The 21,602-nt window shown below is 27.2% G+C and overlaps 1 protein-coding gene across 1 annotated transcript; it reads right to left on the minus strand.

Moving 5' to 3' along the window:
* Positions 1–4,099: 4,099 nt before the first annotated feature.
* Positions 4,100–21,474, minus strand: LOC136071929 (uncharacterized). Its single transcript, XM_065797763.1, has 5 exons — positions 21,395–21,474; positions 18,281–18,693; positions 7,701–7,865; positions 5,124–5,294; positions 4,100–4,956 (listed from the first exon to the last, which is right to left on the minus strand). Exons 2-5 carry the CDS (start codon positions 18,669–18,671, stop codon positions 4,166–4,168), a joined length of 1,518 nt encoding a protein of 505 aa, XP_065653835.1. The 5' UTR covers positions 18,672–18,693; positions 21,395–21,474; the 3' UTR covers positions 4,100–4,165.
* Between the last annotated feature and the right edge of the window lie 128 nt (positions 21,475–21,602).

Raw genomic sequence — 21,602 nt, forward strand, 5'->3', positions numbered from 1 at the left:
AATGTTAACATAATTTTAGATTGCTATGAACAAATAAAATATATTATTTTTAAAATTTTTAAATCATCAATCAAACAAGGAGTCTTTCCTGAAGTTATTCCACTATTCAAAGGTGGTGACAAATCTGACATAATTACCGGCCTATATCTATCTTATCTATATTTTCAAAAATACTAGAAAGAATCATGTTCAATAGAGTATTTAATTATTTTAGTTTAAATAATTTACATTACAACAATCAGTTTGGCTTTAAAAAGAATAACTCAACTGAGCATGTAATTATTCAGTTGGTACGTGAAATTTCCAATTCTTTTAAAAAATCTCAATTCACATTAGGAATTTTTATCGATCTTTCAAAAACATGTGATACTGCCGATTATGATATTTTGGTTTATAAACTTAATTATTACGGAATAAATGAAAGAGTAATTAAATGGTTTCAAATTTATTTATCTAACAGAAAACAATTTGTTTCTTGTAATGAACTTAATCATAAACAGTTTTTAAATGTTTCCTGTGGTGTTCCGCAAGGTTCCATCTTAGGTCCTCTTTTGTTTTTTAATATATATCAACGACTTGCATAAGGCATCAAATCTTCTAAGTATTATGTTTTCTGATGATAAACTTACTTCTCTCTAACAGTGACATCTATCTACTGTTCTCCATTATGAATAAAGAACTTCAAAACAAATCTAAATGGTTTAAAAGTAACAAGTTAACATTAAATGTAATAAAACTAAATGGCTTTTTTTCCACCCGCTCTCCAAAAAACGTTCTCTACCCCCTAATCTACTAAAAATTCTTATTGACCATATTGAAATAAAAAGAGATTCTGTAACTAAATACCTGGGGGTTTCCATTGACGAGAACATCACATGGAAACATCATATTAACTATGTCTGCTCGAAAGTTTTAAAAAGTATCAGAATTTTATATAAGGCGCGTACTCATTTAGATAAAAAAAATTTAACTAAAATTTATTACTCTTTTATTTATAGTTATACAAGCTATGGAGTTATTGTCTGGGGTAGCACTGATCAAAGCAAATTACAATGTCTCTATCGCCTTTTGAAACATGCAATCCGTTTAATTAATTCTGCGGATCGGTTAGCACATTCCTCAATATTTTTTAATCAAATGAAAATTCTCGATATATATAAACTAAACGTACATAAAAATTTATCTTTCGTTTATATGTGGAAGTATGATTTATCTCCTTTAACTTTTAAAGACCTTTTTATTTTGAAACTCTTAAGCGAGTTTAACATGAGGAATAATAATTATTTAAATGAATCACTCTGTCGAACAAAATTCAATCAATTCTGTATTACTTATAGTGCAGCTCATCTCTGGAACAAAATTATTTTGCCTAACTTCGGCTTACCCCTAACTTATCCTGTCTCTAAAAATAAATTAAAAGATCTCATTCTCTCTATTGAAAATATCTTTTTCAATAGAGAATTTTTTTTATCTTGTGATAAAAAATAATTTTTATTGTCATGTATGTTCAATTGTTGTTTTATACTTGTTTAAAATTTATTTTCATTTATCTAAGTACGATTTATTGTTTTTATGTTATTTTTTACGTACTCTTATTGTAAAAAGGCGTTTTTATAATATTTTACGTACTGTCTTTTGTAAAAGACTTCCAAAGATAAGATCATTGTGATCTTCTTTTAGAAGCCTTGTTTGTATTTGAAAAATAAGTAATTTATATATATTTTGTCAAATGTAAACAAAACGTGAAAAAAAAAAAAGAAAAAGATAAGTGAGATGAGAATATAAATTAGAAAGCTTATAGAGATTTAAAGTTTTATAGAAAGTTCTATCATAAAAAGTTTTATAAAATTTTATTAGAAAGCTCTGTTTTATAGAGATCAGACAAAGAATATATAAAGAATATGGATGTTTTCTTCCTAATCTTATAATATACTGACATATCAAGATAAAAAACTAGTTAAAACAAGAAAAAAAATTGCACGTCATTTTGTATTTTATACAATTAGAGCCGTCCCAAAGAGACCTTAAAGGAGGTAGGGGGTGACATATCTGTTTTTTGCCGAGTAAAAACTATAAATTATTTTTTTTGCTAACTAAGATCTTTTAAAAAAAAAAAATTCCTCGTTGGCATTGTCAACTACCAACTAAAAATACAATTTTGTTGACTCCAATGTCCAAATTTGCCAATTAATCAATTTCCTACGAGGCTAGACACCCCTACGCCCCTCTTGGGACGGCCCTGTATACAATATACAATATACTATGTAGATGTCTTGTTTTTTAAAAGAACCAGCCCAATAGTTTATTTGAGTTCGTTTTTTTATAATTTTATAATGAAGTTTGTTTAATAGGTTATAAGTAAATTCATTAGTTTAGTTGCGTTTATTCGAGGTTAATTACTTATGCCAACTCTTGCAGTTATGTAAGAGCTTTTTTAAATTTACTGCATATAAGTCATGATTAATAAAAGAACATGTCCATAATAACTTTCTTATGATGAACTAATCAAAATAAGTAGCAATAGTGTATTCCTTGGTATACTACACTTATTTCATGATTTAGCCTGTACTACCTGCTGCATACATTCAAATGTATAGAGTAGGTAGTGAAGGCTAAATCATGAATCTAGTAATAAAAATCAAAAATCGATGCTAACGAATTATTATTGATGCTAATAAAAAATATTTATTAGCATCGAGTTTTGAAAATTTTGTCAACGATCTGAAATTGAGCATTTTTTAGTAGTATCAGAATTTTAATTAAATAAAGAAACAGTAAAAATATTTAATGCAACTATAAAAAATAAAATAAAAAAAAACGCAACAAAATATAAAAAGAAATACATCATTATGTTACTTAAACAATTTTCGTTTTTCCAATATGCAACTATTTCGTCAAAGTTTAACAATTTTGCACAACCCAAAACCGATATGACCTGGCTAAAACTGTCTTTTTATATAAAAAATAGCTAAATTTTAAAATAGGTAACTCTACATAAAAAAAAATTCAACAACCTGCATCTTTTTACTTATCTTTTCTAAAAAAATTTAAATTTCTTTGATCATTGGTGTATTTTTAAATGCCCTGAACGTGGATAAGTGCCCTCAAAAGTCAATGATCTTAAAAGTTAATTTTATTTGCAAGGTTTCTTCAAAACATCATTTTCCAAAACAAAAGAACAACGTTTTGACTGCATGATAGACATTTTTTTTTTTTAATTAAAGTGAATTTGCACTACATATATAAATCTTATATAGGTTATATTAAAAAAGTTTCACTATTTGGTAATTTTCACGGTTATTAGCAAAATCTGTACCTGAAAAATCGTTGTGTATTAAAATGTTAAGTTTACAACCTCCTCAAAATGGGGGGACATATTGTTATTCATTTTCATTTGCTCTATTAATACTTTTTAACTTGGAAATAATAACAATAATAATAATAACAGCAATAATAATAAAAACAGAAACTGATTACTTTCATATCGTTATTATAAATGAAAATAAGGTAAAAAAAACAACGTTTATTATAAAATAAATTTCTTTACGTAAAATATTTTTGTTACAGTTAATTTGCTAAACCTCTATATAAATATATACATATATTTCAACCAATTATAAAAAGTTTATCTAAAAATTTGTAATCGTCTATATATTATTTTAGCATATAAAAAGACGTAATTGAATCAGTAATTGAAACTGCGCCATTGAAATTAAGTCAAATATAGTAATTGAGGAGGTGTCACGAAATTTAAACAGCATTTTAAACTTGAACCTTATTGAGTACAAAAAATTAGATTACTACAGCGCAGCTCTAAAGGTATTCTAGAAACTTCATTGCTTTTTAAACAGTTATAAATTTCATTTGAGTCAATTACATTTATCCGTTTTAATAGTTTATTATTTAGTGAAAACTTTATTCTATTTTTATAAAAAAAAACAACCCACAATAATAAATGAATGAAGTTTCGTTTATTGAACGGGTGGGTGCACTGAGAATTGTTGTATAAACTGTTGCATAAATTATCGCTAAAACTTACTTTCAAAATGTAAAACTTACTTTTAAGGAAATCAAAGCGTAGAATGTTATAAGAATCTTGTTTGTTTTTTGAAATGTTTATGTGCTTTATTTTAAAATTTAAAATATTGATCTGAAAGTTAAACTTTTATCCAATACTGGACAAAATACTTTTTAAATTTTTACTTGTCTTTAATTCTGCTCCTACATCGCGCCTAGTTGCTCCTGTTTCAGATTCTTCTCTTTTAAAAAATGCATCTAGGTTAGTATCGCCAGCGAGAGATTTCTCAAAAATGTAGTTTTTTTCGTTTTCACTATAATAATCTGAACGCTTTTCTGGCATCAGTTCCTCGAGTTCTTCTTCATCTGTCAAATGGGATTCTACAGCTGCCAAATAAGTATCATTAAATAAAAAATACCTAAATTTAAGTATTTTAATTCTTTTATACTTTTCATCGTCTTTGTTTTTTTGTACAGCTTTTTTGTCTACGCCAATGTGCATTATTTTTGCTGGAGAGATTGCACCAAGAGCTAAATCTCCAGGAAGATTTTCGTTTTCAGGTAAACTGAATCCCAAACCATCTGAGTATAACTGTATTTGCATATCAAGCGCTTTTCTCCGAGGAAATGGTAAAGTTACAAGCAAAAAGGCCCCAGGCCCAAAATTAGAATCTCTATGAATCCATCTAGAGCTCCCGTGTGAAGTAAAGGTTGTGGAAAAATTAGCTGTTGGAAGTAACGACACATATAACGCAATTGTTTGATTTCGGTCACGTAAAATTGAAACTTGATTTATAACAGGACCGTATATTTTTGAAAGAAGAGTTACTGGCGAGTAATCTTGAAGTTCAATTAAAAAAGCTAAATTTTTTTTATCATTGTTTTTTGTTATAAAAATTCTCATATTACCACGCTCAAATTCTTCTAAGTTAGGCGAACCTGGAAATCAAATATTTGGTTTTATTAAATTGGAAAAACAACTTCCCAGTGGACATGCGTTGTCCGGGGGACGTCCGTCGGATGTCTTGACATCCATGAGACGTCAAGACGTCCGTGCCCACTGGGTTTACACACTTTAAAAACATTCATACATAAAATATTTTTACCTGTAATTACTAACTCATAGTTTTTCCGTAGAGGTTGTACAAATCCATACAGTCTGCATTTTCGAAGAGTAAGGTTTTCTAAATGTATATTTCTCAGCAACTCAGTAAGAGGCCCTTTCGGAAGAATGTCCAAATCAAATATTTCGCTTATTCTTGATATAGAGACTAAATCTAAAAATTAAAGCTCAACACATGTATTTTGCAGAACAAAAATTTAAAATTTTCTAGTAACGCTTGCTTGAAAAGTCTCCTGTCTAACAATGAAAAACAGTTGTTTTTTTTGAAACTGGTTTTATTCATCAACATATTGTTGTTCAAAAGTGATTAATTCTATTGTTGTTCAAGAGTGATTAACTCTAAACGTCCTTTTTCATTTTGCCTTCAAAATAAGCCTTAGCTTCAGTAATCACTTGAATCAAGGTTCATTTCAATTTTTTTCAGTAATTAATTACAGTATAATAATCAATTCAATTCAGTAATCATTTGAATCAAGGTTTTTCCCTGAAGCATCTTTTTTTACATACAACGCAAAAAACTGGTAGTAGCGTGGAGCCAGATATAGAGAGTACGCAAAGAGGAACAAACAACTTTTTTAATTGACCAATTTAAATGTTTTTTTGAATGTTAAGGCGTTTTTCTTAGTTCAAATGATCCAACAATGTCGCTAGTTTTTAAGGTGCGTCAAAAATGTACGTCACAAAATGTGTCCTGACGCATATTGATGTGCTACGTGATAACTCCAAACAAAGTATTGCTTTAGATAAATAGAATTAAAAATTAAATGAAAAATATTTAAAAAAATAGATTTAAAAAACAATAAGATATAACCGCAACTTTAACGATAAAATATTCTTAAAAAAAAGCCAAATCTTATTTTGCCCCATGCTTAGAGAAAAATTGGGTTTGGCACGAGGAAGAATGGGGTCACGAAAATAAATCGTGTAACAATAAAACTATTCACTATTTATGCATAACTCACACGGAAAGTTTGAATTTTTTCCCCTCAACTCCTCAACAGAAATATAATAATGAGCCTAATTACGCTAATCACTACTACAATCGTTTCAGCATTCGAGGAATAGAGCTTCTCACAATAAAGGCTGTTTCTTCGTTTGTTGATTTTTTTAAAGATTTAGATGTTGTTGTTTTTTTCTCTTTGACCTCCAATAAAGTGTGGACGTTAAAAAAGGCTGTTATGTCTCTTTGCTTCAACACACATTTAATCGGTGTCTGTTTTAGACCTGACATCAAATCATGAGGAAAAACGTTAAAACAACTTAATTCAATATCTACACCAGGTACGTATTTAATTTGGCTTATCAAAGGATTGTTTAAAGCTGGTGTATCATTATCCACGGAAGCAATATACTATAACATATAGAAGAAGTTTATACTATATAATAAACTATAAGTGCTACTATAATATTAAGGTCTATTTGTCCGCTTAATTCAATAAAATTACAATTAAGCTAGAAACACGTGTATAATGTTTCTAGCTTTATAGTAGTTTTTGTAAAAAAGAGAATCCATTTGCACCATTAAAACAACCCCATTTTTACCTCATTGTTGTGTGACAATAAAATGCATTAATCAAAACAAGGCTGATTTTACTGCTAATTTAAAATGCTCTTTAAGTCAAAAATAAAATTAATTTGTAAAATATAAATAAAAAGATTCCGTTACTTATAATTGTTAAGTATAAATCATATATATATATTTTATAAAATTTATATATAAATTATATATATATTTAGAGCTGTTCCATATCATTGGTCCGAATTACGTTAAGCTGTACTCTTTAATTTGTTTTCAGTATGAGCAAATAGCTCTTTTGACCTTAAATATAATTTATTGTTTAAATTTTTAAATTTTTATTTAAAATTATTTGTAGTAAAGTTATTGAAATGGTTATAAATAAAGATCACGTGTTAAAATATATTTATTTCATGTACATCATTAAAATATATTTATTTAATGTACTTTCATTGTCATTATTTGAATTAATACTGGGTAGTACGGATTTGAATTAATGTCATACGGATTTGAATTAATACCATAAAAATTGAATTAATACTAAATTGATTTAAATTAATATGAAAGAAATTTGAATTGATACAATAAGACTTCAAATAATACATTAGAAATTAACCTCCAGAGCGGAGCATGCAAAACGTTGACCACAAAGCCAAAAACACTCAACAACAAAAGATATATGGCAAACAAAAATTAAATAAAATTAACTTTAAAATTAAAAAAATTAAATCAGTGTCAGGATGCTTCAAGTATATACATAAAAAAAAAAGATATATATTTTAGTTTTAAATATAATAAAAACTTTTTTTAATGCGTTCGTTGTATTTTATGACTTTTTTTGTAACAAGAACAATTTACGAATTTTTAATTGCTCAGAGGCCAATCATAAAAAAGGGTACAGGGAGGGTTTACTCTAAATTTTTTTTCCTTTTAATAAATATCTAAAAAAGTATTTTAGCAAACGTAAACAAATCTTTATTGAGGGAATTTGAAAAAAACTGTATTCACATAATGAACATAATAATAAATGCCATAAACAAATACCTATTTCTGAAAAGCCACTAATAGTATACTGGTCAAAATCTTCCTTTGAAAACTTAATTTTCATTTTTATGTCCGCCATATTCCATTCTCCAGTGCCAAAAAGTTGGTAATCACCTAGTGGAATTGGAATTGACACACCTGCTTCAACAGATTTTAGCTGTAGAACTAAAAAAGATTTGAAATTGCATCTTCAAACAGAAGTGTAAAACAAGCTGATAGCAAATAAAATTTTAAAAAAATATACCAAATAAAAATATTTTAAAAACGGGGATTAAAATTTATCGAATTTGTTACAAAGAGATTGATAGAGTTATGGAAATATATTTTATCAAACCTTTTGGATATCTTAAATACTTGGATAAGATCAAATTTTTTTTTTGTTTCAAATTTTAGATAAGATTCAGTTTTCCTTTTTAAGTTTCTTTATATAGCTGGTTTTAGGTTATCGAGGAAATAAACTCAATTCAACTCAACAAAGCTCAAATTTTGTTAGTGTTAGTTTCAATTTAACAACAATAGCAACAGAAAAGTAATATACAAAGCATGCTACTATTACTAAAAATTACTCAAACATCAAAAGAACTGAAACAATTGAATTTCTTGGAAAAAAATTATTGACGAAAAGATTTCTTGGAAAGCTCATATAAATACAAAAGCATCGAAAAGTATTGGCATACTCTACAAAGTCAAGCCTTCTCCAAGAGTCTAAAGTTTTTTACTTTTATTCTATTCAAAAATATTTAACTTACATATATATAAAGCGTGTGCACGAAATAAACGTGAAAGAATAAACACGTCATTTTTTTTTAGTGGTTGTATTAAAATCTTTTTAATTGTTTTGTATTTTGTTTACAACGTGTGGCGGTTTCAAAAAAATATGTTAGTTTCTGGATTTAACTTGAAATTAGTTTTAAAAATGACTAAAGAAGAAGACGTAAGTGAAAAAATTATGCACAAATATTTACAAAATCCTAATAGTAGCTACAATTCGATAGCAAAATTGTTGCAAATACTTCCATACACCGTTAGTCGTGTTATTCAACGTTTTTCTCAAACAAAATCGATCAAATGCAATTCTGGTAGTGGAAGAAAGGAAGGTTTTAAAAATGTAAAACTATTTAGAAAACTGGTTAACAGTTCTAACAATAACCCAAGCCTTTCACTAAGGGAACGCGCAAAAATATATGGATTTTCTCATAGCTTTGTTGCAAAAATTAGAAACAAACATGGTTTTTATTTTTTCAAAGCACAAAAAGTGCCCAACCGTTCTGAAACTCAACAAAAAAGTGCAAGAACCCGCGGCAGAAAGTTGTATGACAGTTTTATTTTTAAAAATTTCTGTATTATTGAAGACGATGAAACTTATATCAAGTTTGATCGTCAACAAATTCCTGGTGCTGTTTATTATATTGCCAAATATAGAGAAAAAGCAGATAAGAAGTTTAAATAAACAAAACATGACAACTTCGCTAATAAAGCTTTGATTTGGCAAGTTATTTGCAGTTGTGGCAAAAAATCAGCACCTTATATTTCACAGTCCACATTTTCTGGTCAAATATATGTTAAAGAATGTTTATAAAAACGTCTTTTACCTCTCATTAAATCACACAATGACAGACCTGTGTTCTGGCCTTATTTAGCTTCAATTCATTATTATAAACTAGCTATGGAATGGTATAAAAAGAATAATGTGAAATTTGTGCCAACAGAAAATCCTCCAAACTGCCCAGAATTGAGAGTTATTGAAAAGTACTGGGCTATTATTAAAAGAAAAATGAAAAAAAAAAAAAAGCTTTGCAGAAACATTAAAGATATTAAAATATCATTTAAAAAAGCATCAAATAGTTTTGATTCTTATTCTGTGCGCAAGCTTATGGGTACTACTAAAGCAAAAGCTCGAAATTTTATTAGACTCCCACAGGAATAATTAATTTTTTTTTTGTTTAATGTTTGATCTTCTTATATCATTGTATTAAAATTATTACTTGGTTCGAAATAAAAATCGAGAAGTACTTTTTTTTAACTATTTTTCTACTTTCACATTTATTTCGTCTACACGCTTAATTTATATATATATATATATATATATATATATATATATATATATATATATATATATATATATATATATATATATATATATATATATATATATATATATATATATATATATATATATTTGACATTTTTATTGTAATTGTTGTAACCATAAATAAGACTTTTTTTTTTTATTGTTGCTGCATAATTAAATAACAAAAAAAAAAAAAAAAATGAAATATAGCACTGTTAATATGTTCACGAAAACCATTTTAGAATAGTGCTTTCAGTTTATTGAAAGCACTATTCTAAAATTGAAATTGTTTTTTGAAAGTAATTTAGGTTTTAACCGCGCGCAAGAAGACTAAACGATGTCTTCTAAATAGAAGGAAAGAAATATTATTGTTTACTTTAGATAACATTGGTTAGGGCCATTTCCTAATTGGATTTTTTGAGATAACCCACTTTATCTGCGCCCCATTTCTCTTTACTGCCCCCTACACGTATCCAGTTTAAATAAATATGTATAAAATCATACAAAAAAGTTATTACACCACACATATTTACAATACCTTTAGAAAGTTAGAATGCTGTTATTATTATTATGGTTAAAAATGCTGGCGGAAGATTAAAATAAGTCCTTTCATCAAGAATCTTTAAAATATAAAATTTAATAAAGCAAATTTATAAAACACACGTAAACATTTTGAGGTTTACTATACAGAAATAATTTATTAAGTATAGTTGTTTAATTTTTTAATTAATTTTTTTTGTTATTAATTTTTTTAATAGTTATTATTATTATTATTTATCTTTTACGTTTAATATAAAATGCAGATTTTTGAGACAAAGAAAATGAATGGACCTTCTATTTCCTCTATTACACTAAAAAATAAAAAACCATTAAAATGACCAAATTTTTGAAATAATTGTTTAAAACCTCAATTTGTATAAAACATGGTAACCAAAACTCAATTAAGGAAAGATGTTTAAAAATTAAGGGGGACTTCCACTTATAGGAAATCCGCCTTAAAAGAATATTTAACAAATAATGCAATACAACAAACAAACCCAAAAGATTTAGCAAACTAAACAAAACGACTATAGTAAAATCTCAAAAAAACTAATACGCGCTGAGCAAAAAATCTTCTATCCAATGAATTATATTATTGTAAAAATAACAATGAAAATTTTTGCTTTGTTGCTTAATTATTTCAAAAGATATCATTTAGCAATCTTTGAAAATTTGTTGCAAAATTAAATTTCGAAATTTTGCAAAAGATAAAATTATTTACTAACAAACCATCGAGAAAAAAATTATACTTTCTAGAATAATGAAAATAATTAAAAAACAAGGTTCATATGTTTTCTTACTTTTCTTAACTTTAACTGAGTTTTTAATATTTTTTAACTGTTTGCGTCTTTTTATTCTTTGGTGTGTTTTTTTATTGCAACTGTTGTAGTCGTAAATGAAAATATTTTTTTAAATATCGTTGCATAATCAGAAAGGCTTAACTCTGATAAAACAGAAAAAATTTACTAGGTCCATAATTAAAGTTCAATAAAGGAGTGTAAATAGGTTAACAAAAATTATTTTAGAACAGTGTTTCCAATTTATTACACATTAAGAGCAGTTTTTCAGCTGATAAAAGTTGAAAAATTAGCTTAAATAAATTAAATATTTCTATGGATTATGTTTTTTAATAATGTTTATATCGTTATTTTATTTGTTTCCTAAACTTGAATATCGACTCGATCTTGTTTTTGAAAGAATTAATTGAATCTGAATTTATTGCATTTTGTGGCAAGCTGTTACAACCATTAGATATTTTGTTTGTGAAGATGATGTGTCTGATTGTTACATATTTTGAGCTTTTGTTCAATATCTCTTTTCTAACTCTGACGTTGAGTCGTTTTTAAATTGTTAAAAAGTGATTAATAGGGTCATTGAAATTTATTTTATCAGTTTCTTTGGATGTCTTAAACATTTGAATAAGATCTAATGGCTTTGTATTGAATTGTTTCAATTTTATCAATTTTACTTTTTCTAAAAAGGTTTCATATTTCTGCGCCGTAACCAAGATATTGTCGAACTAGAGTTTTAATGTCTTGTAGGCACATTTTATGTCTTGTAGACCCATTTTATGTTTTGTAGACACATTTTAATGTCCTGTAGACACATTTTATGTTGGTATTTTTGACTATCAAATTTGGCGCAAAAAAAAAAGTTTTTCCCAAACTGCTTTCAATATATTTTTTTAATGTAAACTAATTTTTTTAATGTATAAGCGTTGTTTTAAATTGCTTTTTAATTAAACTTAAACAGTTTTGGAGAGAGTTTACAACTAATTGTATAATTTAGGTCAGTGTTCTAACTTTGCAAGAGTGATAATGTACTATTTGTATGACTCCCTTTCATAACATCATTAAATGATAAAGTGTATTCATTTTCAGTATATTTGGTATACGTTAAGTTATATTTTACTATAGAGTGTGTAAAGATTGACATAGCTAATTTTGTTGAATCAAAAGACATTTTGCTTTTCCAATACTTACAGACATCACAATACTTCAAAAAAACTTCATAGTCAGCGCGCATTATTTACTAATCAATGTTGTGCTAAATCCATTGAGATAAGATTGGCTACAATTTTTCAGGTGCCATTAAATTTACATTTTTAGTAAAGACCATTTAGTTGATTGTTATTGCATTTTTGGGCTGTCTCCTTTATTTGTTAAAGTTAATTTGCATTTTTTAAAGTTAATAAATGTTTTCATACACAATTCAAAGGTCAAAAGCATGAAACGCTATCCATTTTCAACAACTAAACGTACAGTGCGTTCAATAAGTCTATGGATAAAAATAGATTTATACATCTTAGCCAAATACAAAGATAAATAAATAAAATAAAAAGATTTATAATTATGATATGTCATAATTTACTAACCAATTAAAATAGTTATAATAGTTATTCAATATGGGCTCTTTTGGCCTTTAATCATAATCATCCTTTTTTGAATTTCTGAAAAACGTTTGGGTAACGTATCTCGAGTAACTGAACTGGTTACATTTGTTATTGCTTGCTTCAAATTGTCAATATTGGTTATTTTTTGCTGAAATACTTTCTGTTTAAGATATCCCTATTTAAAAAAATTATATGGTGTCATATCTGGGGAGTCAAGCAACCTATTCGATTGGACCTCGTCGGCCTATCAGTATTCTGGTAATTTTACCAAGCTCTAACATTAGTAATGTATTGTGCTGGAGCTCCGTCTTCGACAATTTGAGCTTTACGATCAAAGTCTTCTTCAGATAATATTTGAGGTGTTTATAGTTTATATGACTTAATAAATATTTGTGAATGTAAAATATTATGAATGGTTACTCTAGATAAATTTACTTTGGCAGAGAGTTTGGTTACTTTAGCTTGTCGACCAAAAAATCACGTATTCGGTTTTGCGTTTTTTCATCGCTTTTTCATGGTCGTCCGATTCAATCTCGGTCTTCAGCTGATCCCATTAAAAAAACGGTTATACGATGTAGTTATAGTCCTTATAAGGACTATAACTACATCGTAGTTATAGTTCTTATAAGGAAAGAAAGATGTAGAGAAAATGCCTAAATAACAGATCTATAGATCTGTTATTTAGGCATTTTCTTGCTTTAGGCTCTCATAACCTCAATCAAACTCTTGACATTTGCCATTAATACAACAATTTGAATTCTGAGATTTAAACCCAAAAGCATGATTCAATTTAATATTATTTTAAATTGATAACTATTTCTGCTTAATATTATATCAGATATATAGATCTTAGTTTTGTCTTATATATTTAAGTTTACTAGTAAGACTTTCTAAAACGCACGGTATATTTAATTCATATGGCTCTCTAGGGTTATTTTATTCACAGGCCTTACAATATATTCATTGCAACATTAAGCTCCTATTTACAAACCTAATTTGTTGTTCGTTATCAGTGAAGAGTTGCATAATTTACATACATTTATACATGTTTTTCAACAAAAATTAAAAATTTTCGTTTTTAAAATAAATCAAAATACCAATCAAAATATAGTAGCTTATTCCATACCTATAACGAAGGCTATTGTTTATACTGTGTTGAGTAACAGTTCCAGAATTTTACCCATTGAAAATTTCCGCATTTCCGCTTTTTAACCGTGTTACAATTGGATTAAAAAATTATTTTTAATCCAATTACAGTTTGAAAATTAAATATCTATAATTATTTCTTTTTCAGAAATAATTATTTCAAAACTTTTTACTTATGTTATAATTTAGAGACCCAATCGTTTAATAGAACTATGTTTTAGTCAGCAAAGTATCTTACAGACATGTTAATATTTCAAAACCACCTTAACTAAACCGAGTATGGCATTGTTTTGAACAAAACATTTGTTTGTTGGATAAAAAGTCAAGTTATTATTGCTGAAAGTTAAAATGCAACATTAAAGGCTTTTGTATTCGGTAAAAAAAATATAAACCAATTATTTTATCCATTTATTTTTGTTAAAATTGACTTTTATTTTATGTAGTACCACCCGTATTAGTTAAAAAAAACGATGAATGTCTTTTACAAAGTAATTTTACTTTACCCCATAAATTTTTACGAAACTTTAAACGTGCTTTGCACATGTGCATAAAATTCAAAGATATATATATATATATATATATATATATATATATATATATATATATATATATATATATATATATATATGTAAAGGGGCGGATCCTGCATTTTTTTGTGTTTTAGATAACTTCATGACATGGAATAAAAATTTATACTTGTATCAAATAAGGATGCTTTACAAAAATTTGCGATGATTAGAATCTGGGAACAAAAAAGCCCTAAAGTTTTGGCCATGACTTCCCCAAACGTGAGAAAAACAAGTTGATAAAATACTTTTTTAACGATTCTCAACTAAAGTTAAATTCATCGATATATTTTAAATTTCATACAATAAACTTTTAACATTCAAAAGTTATGGCCATACAAAATTTGTAACCCCTTCTTGTAACCTCTCATTTTTAAACGCTGATAGATTATACGATATATTATAAATGTAATATTTTTCGATGAATATAACTTTAGTTGAGAATAGTAAAAAATACATTTTATTAACTTGTTGTTTCACGTTTGAGGCAGTTGTGACCAAAAATTTAGGACTTTTTTGGTTCACAGGCTCTATCATCGCAATTTTTCTCAAAACATCCTTATTTGACATAATTATAAACATTTAAATGTTTGGAGATAATTCCACGTCTGGAAGTTATTTATTTCGAATAATAAAAAGTGCTTGATCCGCCACTGATAAATATTATCTATAATATTGTTTGTATAATTTTGGTTAATTTGTTTAAAGTTGCAAAATAATCTTTGTTGAAGTTTGCTAATCTTTTCTGATCATCGCAAAGTGTCAAAAAAAAAGTTGCAAAGAGCGTTCAACATGGCGATTCAAATTTGAAGAACGTTGAACATTATTGGTTGATAATTATATTTAGCTACAAGTTCAAAATCAAAATTTTGAGTAATAAAATAATAAAAAGAAATATTTTTTTCATCAGTCGTTTGCAAAAGAAAAAGAAAAGGTAGTGATGTTAACATTTAATCTTTTAAAAACATTTAGGAATACATTTAATCTCGTTGGTTGCAATAAGATTTTTTCAAGAAAATGGTAGTATTCATTACTATTTTATTTTAGTACTTTAGCGAATGTCGTCATCTCTAATAATAATTTATTCGAGTATTGGATTATTTATAGTTATTTATGCGAGTTTAATTATATTATTTAAGTTATATACGACACAACGTGTCTTACGACATGTTTATTATTTTAACTCTCTTAAGCCGGCTCAATTACCCAACTCAAATCACCTTGCGAAACAACAAATAGCAGGTATCTTTATCTGTTCATATTCTTTCGGAAGATTGGTACAATACGGTACGAAACAATAAATATTGTCTTGTTCCTTTTTTACCATACCGTACTTTAGTTTTAAAATTTTTTTATTGAAATATACATATTTTATAACGTTTTGTATCTTTTATACGAAACAAAATAAAGCACGTATTATTTTGTACCAATTTTTACAAAACGAAAACTGTACTTTATAAAATTTTTAAGGTTCTGTCCAGATGAAAAAAATATTGCAAAAATAAATACTTAATAAATAAAATTTATATTTTAAATTTAAAACAGAAAAAATAAAAATTAATAAAATTGCATTTTTGCAGTTTTTAAAAAGTTGATTAAACTAAAGTAGTTTCCTAAACTATTTTTAGGGAAGATTTTACCCTTATCCACCGCCCCCTGCCCTAAAAAAAAAGAAAACTTATTCGCAATTTATAGATTGTTTTTTAAAGAATACTAATAGCTAGTATTTGACACATTTCAGTCGACAAATTTTTAGTTTTAACTTTGATCATAACTCATCAACAACTCATAATGATCTCAAAAGTTATAATTGGTGCTGAATAAGCTCTTGTTCTATTAGCACCAATGCCAGTGAGAAAACCTATCAAAGATCCTAAATCCAAATCTGCACCATCAGACCATCATCTCTAGGGTAACCATTGTCCTGGTTTTTACGCAGGATAGCGCAGCGTCAAGCTAATTAAAATTAGTTTAGCGCTGCGCTCTCCTATATAAAAACCGGGACAATGGTCACCCTGACCATCTTCCACAATCAGATGTTCACCAACTTTATTACTACTATTAAAAATCAAAAGCAAACCAAAAAAAAAATCGGAATAAACATTGTAAGCTGACACCAAGCTTTAGCAACGCCAGGGGCCGTATTCTCATCTCTCCGTTAAACTTAACGGAGCGTTAATCAAAAACTTATTATTAACTACAATAATAAAAAAATTCTTTAAAAATATAATTTTTTAAACATAAATGTTTTATTTTGGTATTAGTTTTATTTAAACGAATTTATAAAAATTTTCGTCGTTTCTTTACTTAGAAATATTGTAATGAAATTTTAGACAAAAGCTCCGGTAAGCTTAACGTAGAGATGTGAATACGGCTGCAGGTTCTCCTTGAACTTCAGCCAAAATATAAAAAAGCAATCAAAAGAAAAATTAGAAAGTCTTTATTACAACTGCATAAAAAATAAAATTGGACCCGTATTCATGATTGAAAGGGACATTGATTCAGACTCTAACTAAATTGTATTGTAAATGTCAAAGTAAAATAAATACTTTTTAGAATAAATTTTAATTTATTGTAAAATGTATTTATTACTTATCACAACATAAGTTTGTTAAAATTTATGGTAAATAATCCGTAAACAATAGTAATTTCTCGTAAAATTCGATTAATATCTTGTTATATTAGTAAATAAGTTTTGCACCATTAATAAATTAAGATTAGAAATTTTGAATGACATGAAAAAACTTATATTTAAACGAAATACCAAGCGTTTTATTGAAACTCTTTATTATATTTATTTATACTTTACTAATTGTTTTAGATAATACATCACGCAAAATTCTCATTAAAAAAATATTATAATGGCTCCTATATAAATTAAATTACGCAACAATCAGCGTCAATGTTAATGACTTTTACACTAACGTCTTTCGTTAAAATAGGTCATACTTTGTACGTTTGTTTTGACTTTTACGGTTTTGTTTAGGAAAATGTTTAATCTTATATCGTTTTGAACTAATTTTTACGAAACAAAATAAAACTTGTTTTGTTCCAAAGTGTTTTTTATGTAACAAAGCATAAGACTTGTTTCGCACTGTTTTTTAAAATCTAAAAAATCTTATGTCGTTTTGTATTTTTATTAAAACAATTTTTTTTACCTTTGTGTCTCGTTTTGTATTATACCGTTTTGAGACGCAGGTGCTTAGACAAGTAACGAAATGATTAAAACAGAACTGACCAAACTGTCGCTTTAGAAAGAAAGAGAAACTTGATTAAATGCCAAAAACCAAATCCAGATTTAATAAATACCAAGACAATCAATTCAAATCGTGCACGATTTATAAATAATTTGAAAGTACTTTTAAAAAAAATTACTTTATCCTGATGTGTTTTTTTAATAGTAATTACTTCTAATTAAGTTTAAATATACATTGCTAGTCAATATTTTGCAATTTCTTTTTATTTTAAGAGAATTTTTTTATAATTAATAAACATAACAAAAAAACAAAAAGATTATCTAGTTTATGCGTTTGAAAATATATTTGCAAATCTTATTATTAACTGAAAAAATTCAAGCATATTTAATTTTTCTGTAGAAGACGTATATTTTAAAAAAATATTTTAAAAAGTATTTATAATAGTTATGATAAATAATTTTATTTTTGAAAATATATTTGTTAACAAATATATTTTCAAAAATAGTATTAATAGTGCTATATTGCTTAGCGGGTGCAAGGAAGCAGTATTGTTAACAAAAGGAACCATAACATATTTAAGCATTGTGGCCCCTAGTTTATAGTCACGAATTTTCAAAAGTAATTCATAGCTAAGCAGATTTTAAGTGTATATATTAAACAAGTATTACCTTTTGGAATGATAGTAAATTTTCCATCAGCTTCTGTTTTTATTGTGAGTTTTCTAGAACATGTGTTGACAAGCAAACGCGAGATACTTTGCATTTTAAAATCATTTAACTCTGTCGAGTTAAGTAACACCTTGTATTGTGGTATTAAGTCTGATATAATATTTTTTAGAACTAGACAGTGTGGCCGTTTTGGATAAGCTATATATGCACATTGTTCTTTTCTGATATCAACTTCACATTGGCTGAGTTTGGACTTTTTGCTATACTCGGGCTTCTTTTTGAAAAATTCTGTTAGTCGCGGGAATTTCGGAATTTCTTTTAAAGCAGAAAGAGAGCGAGTTTCGATTAGAATTATGCTTGTTACTATCACCAGTGTTGTAAAAAATATCATCAGAGCAAACAAGGAGCTATACCTATTATAAATATATTTAAAAACCTAATAGACAAGTTGAAATTTAAAAATAAAGTTAAAATTAAAAAGCTTTTTTTAATGTCTTAAACTATTATTAAAGTTGGGTTTATATAAATTTAAGAAAATATTTTCCTTGCCATGTTGTAATTTTCACGCCGTCATTGTCAGTTATTATTAATTTTCTTTTGATGACAGAGAATTAAGAAGTGAAAACAGTTAAATAACGAAAATTATTCGTTGATAGCATTTTTACATTATTAAATAATTTGGTATAAACAAAATAAAAACAAAGTAATAAAAGAATTAAAAAATAGCAATGAAAAAAGTAATAAAAATAAAAAGAATAATATGGACATTATTTAGATATAATTATTTAAAAACTTCAAGCTATTTACTAATAGTTTAATGTAAACTATTAATTATTTTTTATTAGTTATTTAACCTGGATAAAGAGTTGTTAACATTACAGTCGACATCCAAAACTTAAATCTTAAACTAAGAACGAATATATTTTATTAGTTGTATACCAAATATTTTTATAAATGTTACTACTTATCAGAATAAGTGTAAAATCCCAGTGGGCACAGTGCGTTTTTTAAACGTTCGTTGGACGTTTTTATTAGGTTTAATTCTAATAAAAACGTCTAAAAAACGTTTTAAAAACGTACCTTTCCCACTGGGTAAGTAGATAAGAATTAATGTTCTATGAAAACAAAGACATGAAACTAAAAGTTTTTCAAATAAAGTTCTTTAAAAAAAAAAGATTTTTCAAAATGTGTTCTATTTAAACATCATTTGCAACTGTTTGCATCGTGATTACCACCCACCACCCACTGTTGCTATTACCACCCTCTGTTGGTATTAGCAGTTATTAAATTTAGTTTAAAATGTTTTTAGTTTAACTTTTTACCCTCCCCTTCCCCCTGAAAAAGAACGTTTTAAATTTTATATAGGTCTAGTCTAGTCTTAACTTTTGAATGCAAAGAAAGTGTCACCAAAGTTTAAAATCTAAAAATGGATGTTTATTTAAGATGTTTGTTTTAATTTTTCTTTCTCTTTTTTTTATTTTGAGAAATATATTAGCTTTGTTGTTTGTTTCAAGTGTCAAATCACCACTAATTTAAAAAACGTATCCCCGTTTCGCATTAACGAGTACAAAAAAATTCATTTTGTTTATTAGTTGCTCAAACATCAGTGCCCAGTTCACCTTTGTTAGAGATATACAAAGACAGAGTTTTGAAAAATAAGATAAAGATATCTTGAAATTTATGCAACGTAATTGGTTTTTCCATAAAAATCATCCACTCTTGCAGTCACTGCCACTACAAAATACAATCTTTTCAATCAATATCACCACGCTGTATTGCAATCACCACCATAATATTGCAGTTACCACTGACTCCTCATTAATTTGCAGTCAACGACATCACAAAACGTAACACTACCTTTAAATTCTTAATAACAATGTGTTGCAGTTGCCACTACGACAAACGCATTGCCACTACCACAAACGCATACACTAACATAACCATTTCTTGAAGTCACCATTGCTACAAGCTCAAAAAAAATACTGAAAACGTGTTACATGTGTTATTGGTAAAGGTTTGTCATACTTGGTGACGTAACATTGACTTTTTTTCTTTATTCAGGTTACGCATCTTCGCCGCAACTATATGTATGAACTATAATTACTCAATTAAAAAAGCCTAATTTTTGGTAAAATTTGTATTGGTAAAGTATATCAGTTCTTGGTTCGGTCAATTTTTTGGAATGCTACGCAAGCTCCAAATTTTAACTCTGGGTTGTAGCAAAGAAAAATTCTCCTTTGTACTACCACTGCCTACACAATCGCCACTGCCTATACACCACCACTGCCTACACACCACCATTGCTACACAACCGCATACTATTGAAAAATATTTTTCTTTTGTACGTGATAGTACCTACACAACCGCCTACTATTAAATACCATATTATATTCTATTGAAAAAGGCTGCTCTAAAATGTTATGTAATTATGTAAAAACTTTGCGATTAAGTTATTTAACTTAAAAAGTCATCCGTGATCAGGGTTCAGAGTTCGTGGCCTTCTATGACCATATATGCAACATCGGTAAGAAAGGATGCGTAAACTTTTTAATTAAATATTCTTCCTCAGTGCTTTGAGACAAGACCATAAGGTCTTTTTAGAGCATCTTATTAACCGGAAAAAAGTTGTTAATTAGCATCGACTAAGTATTAATTAAGTATCAATAAAACGTTTATTACGCATTAAGCATTAATAAAGGTGTAATTAGAATTCAATTAACCATTAATTAGGCGTTAATTAAACTATGTGCAATAATTGCGCGATTCAACCAAATTTTAATCGCGCAAACTAAAAATCTTTTAAAATAAAAGTTAGTATACCTTTTGAACTTCCCTTCATAGAAAAGTTGTTTTTTTATTTTATTACAGGTCTTTTGCAGCAACTTTAATGTTTAGATGCATTAAAAATAATTAGTTCGATTGCAAACTTTATATTACCTAATTATATAAGTTATAAAAATAATTTAGAAGAATACTATATATTACGTGCAAAGAACCAGATCGATAGCTCACAGCTATTTGGATTATTCGATTTGAGCCACTTGAGTATATTTTAAGCAAGTTATTAGTTACTTTAAACTATCTGATATGCTGTGTATTGTCATTTTAACTTACCGTTTTAGTTGCGTTCCACCGTTTATAGCAATAAGTCTAAAACATAACTTGTTGCTTTTGTGCAGCGAAGCATAGTAAGTTTATTTAAAAAAAAAGCCAATTAAGCCAGCAATTAAGAAGCAACCTGATTTCACCAAACATGCTCAAGCACTCCTAAATTTTAATTGGATAATGTATAATTCGTTTGTTTTAATTGGCCGTTTAAATT

The sequence above is a fragment of the Hydra vulgaris genome, chromosome 05, assembly GCF_038396675.1.
Source record: "Hydra vulgaris chromosome 05, alternate assembly HydraT2T_AEP".
In the NCBI taxonomy this organism is placed as follows: Eukaryota; Metazoa; Cnidaria; class Hydrozoa; order Anthoathecata; family Hydridae; genus Hydra; species Hydra vulgaris.

What these genes read in the sequence shown, in the direction of transcription:
- LOC136071929 (XM_065797763.1), bottom strand. Translation starts at nt 18,671, where the DNA reads ATGATATTTTTTACAACACTGGTGATAGTAACAAGCATAATTCTAATC. An exon ending in ATTTACTATCATTCCAAAAG is followed by an intron (nt 7,866 to 18,280) that starts GTAATACTTGTT and finishes AATCTTTTTTAG; the next exon opens with TTCTACAGCTAAAATCTGTT. An exon ending in CTATGAGTTAGTAATTACAG is followed by an intron (nt 4,957 to 5,123) that starts GTAAAAATATTT and finishes TTTGATTTCCAG; the next exon opens with GTTCGCCTAACTTAGAAGAA.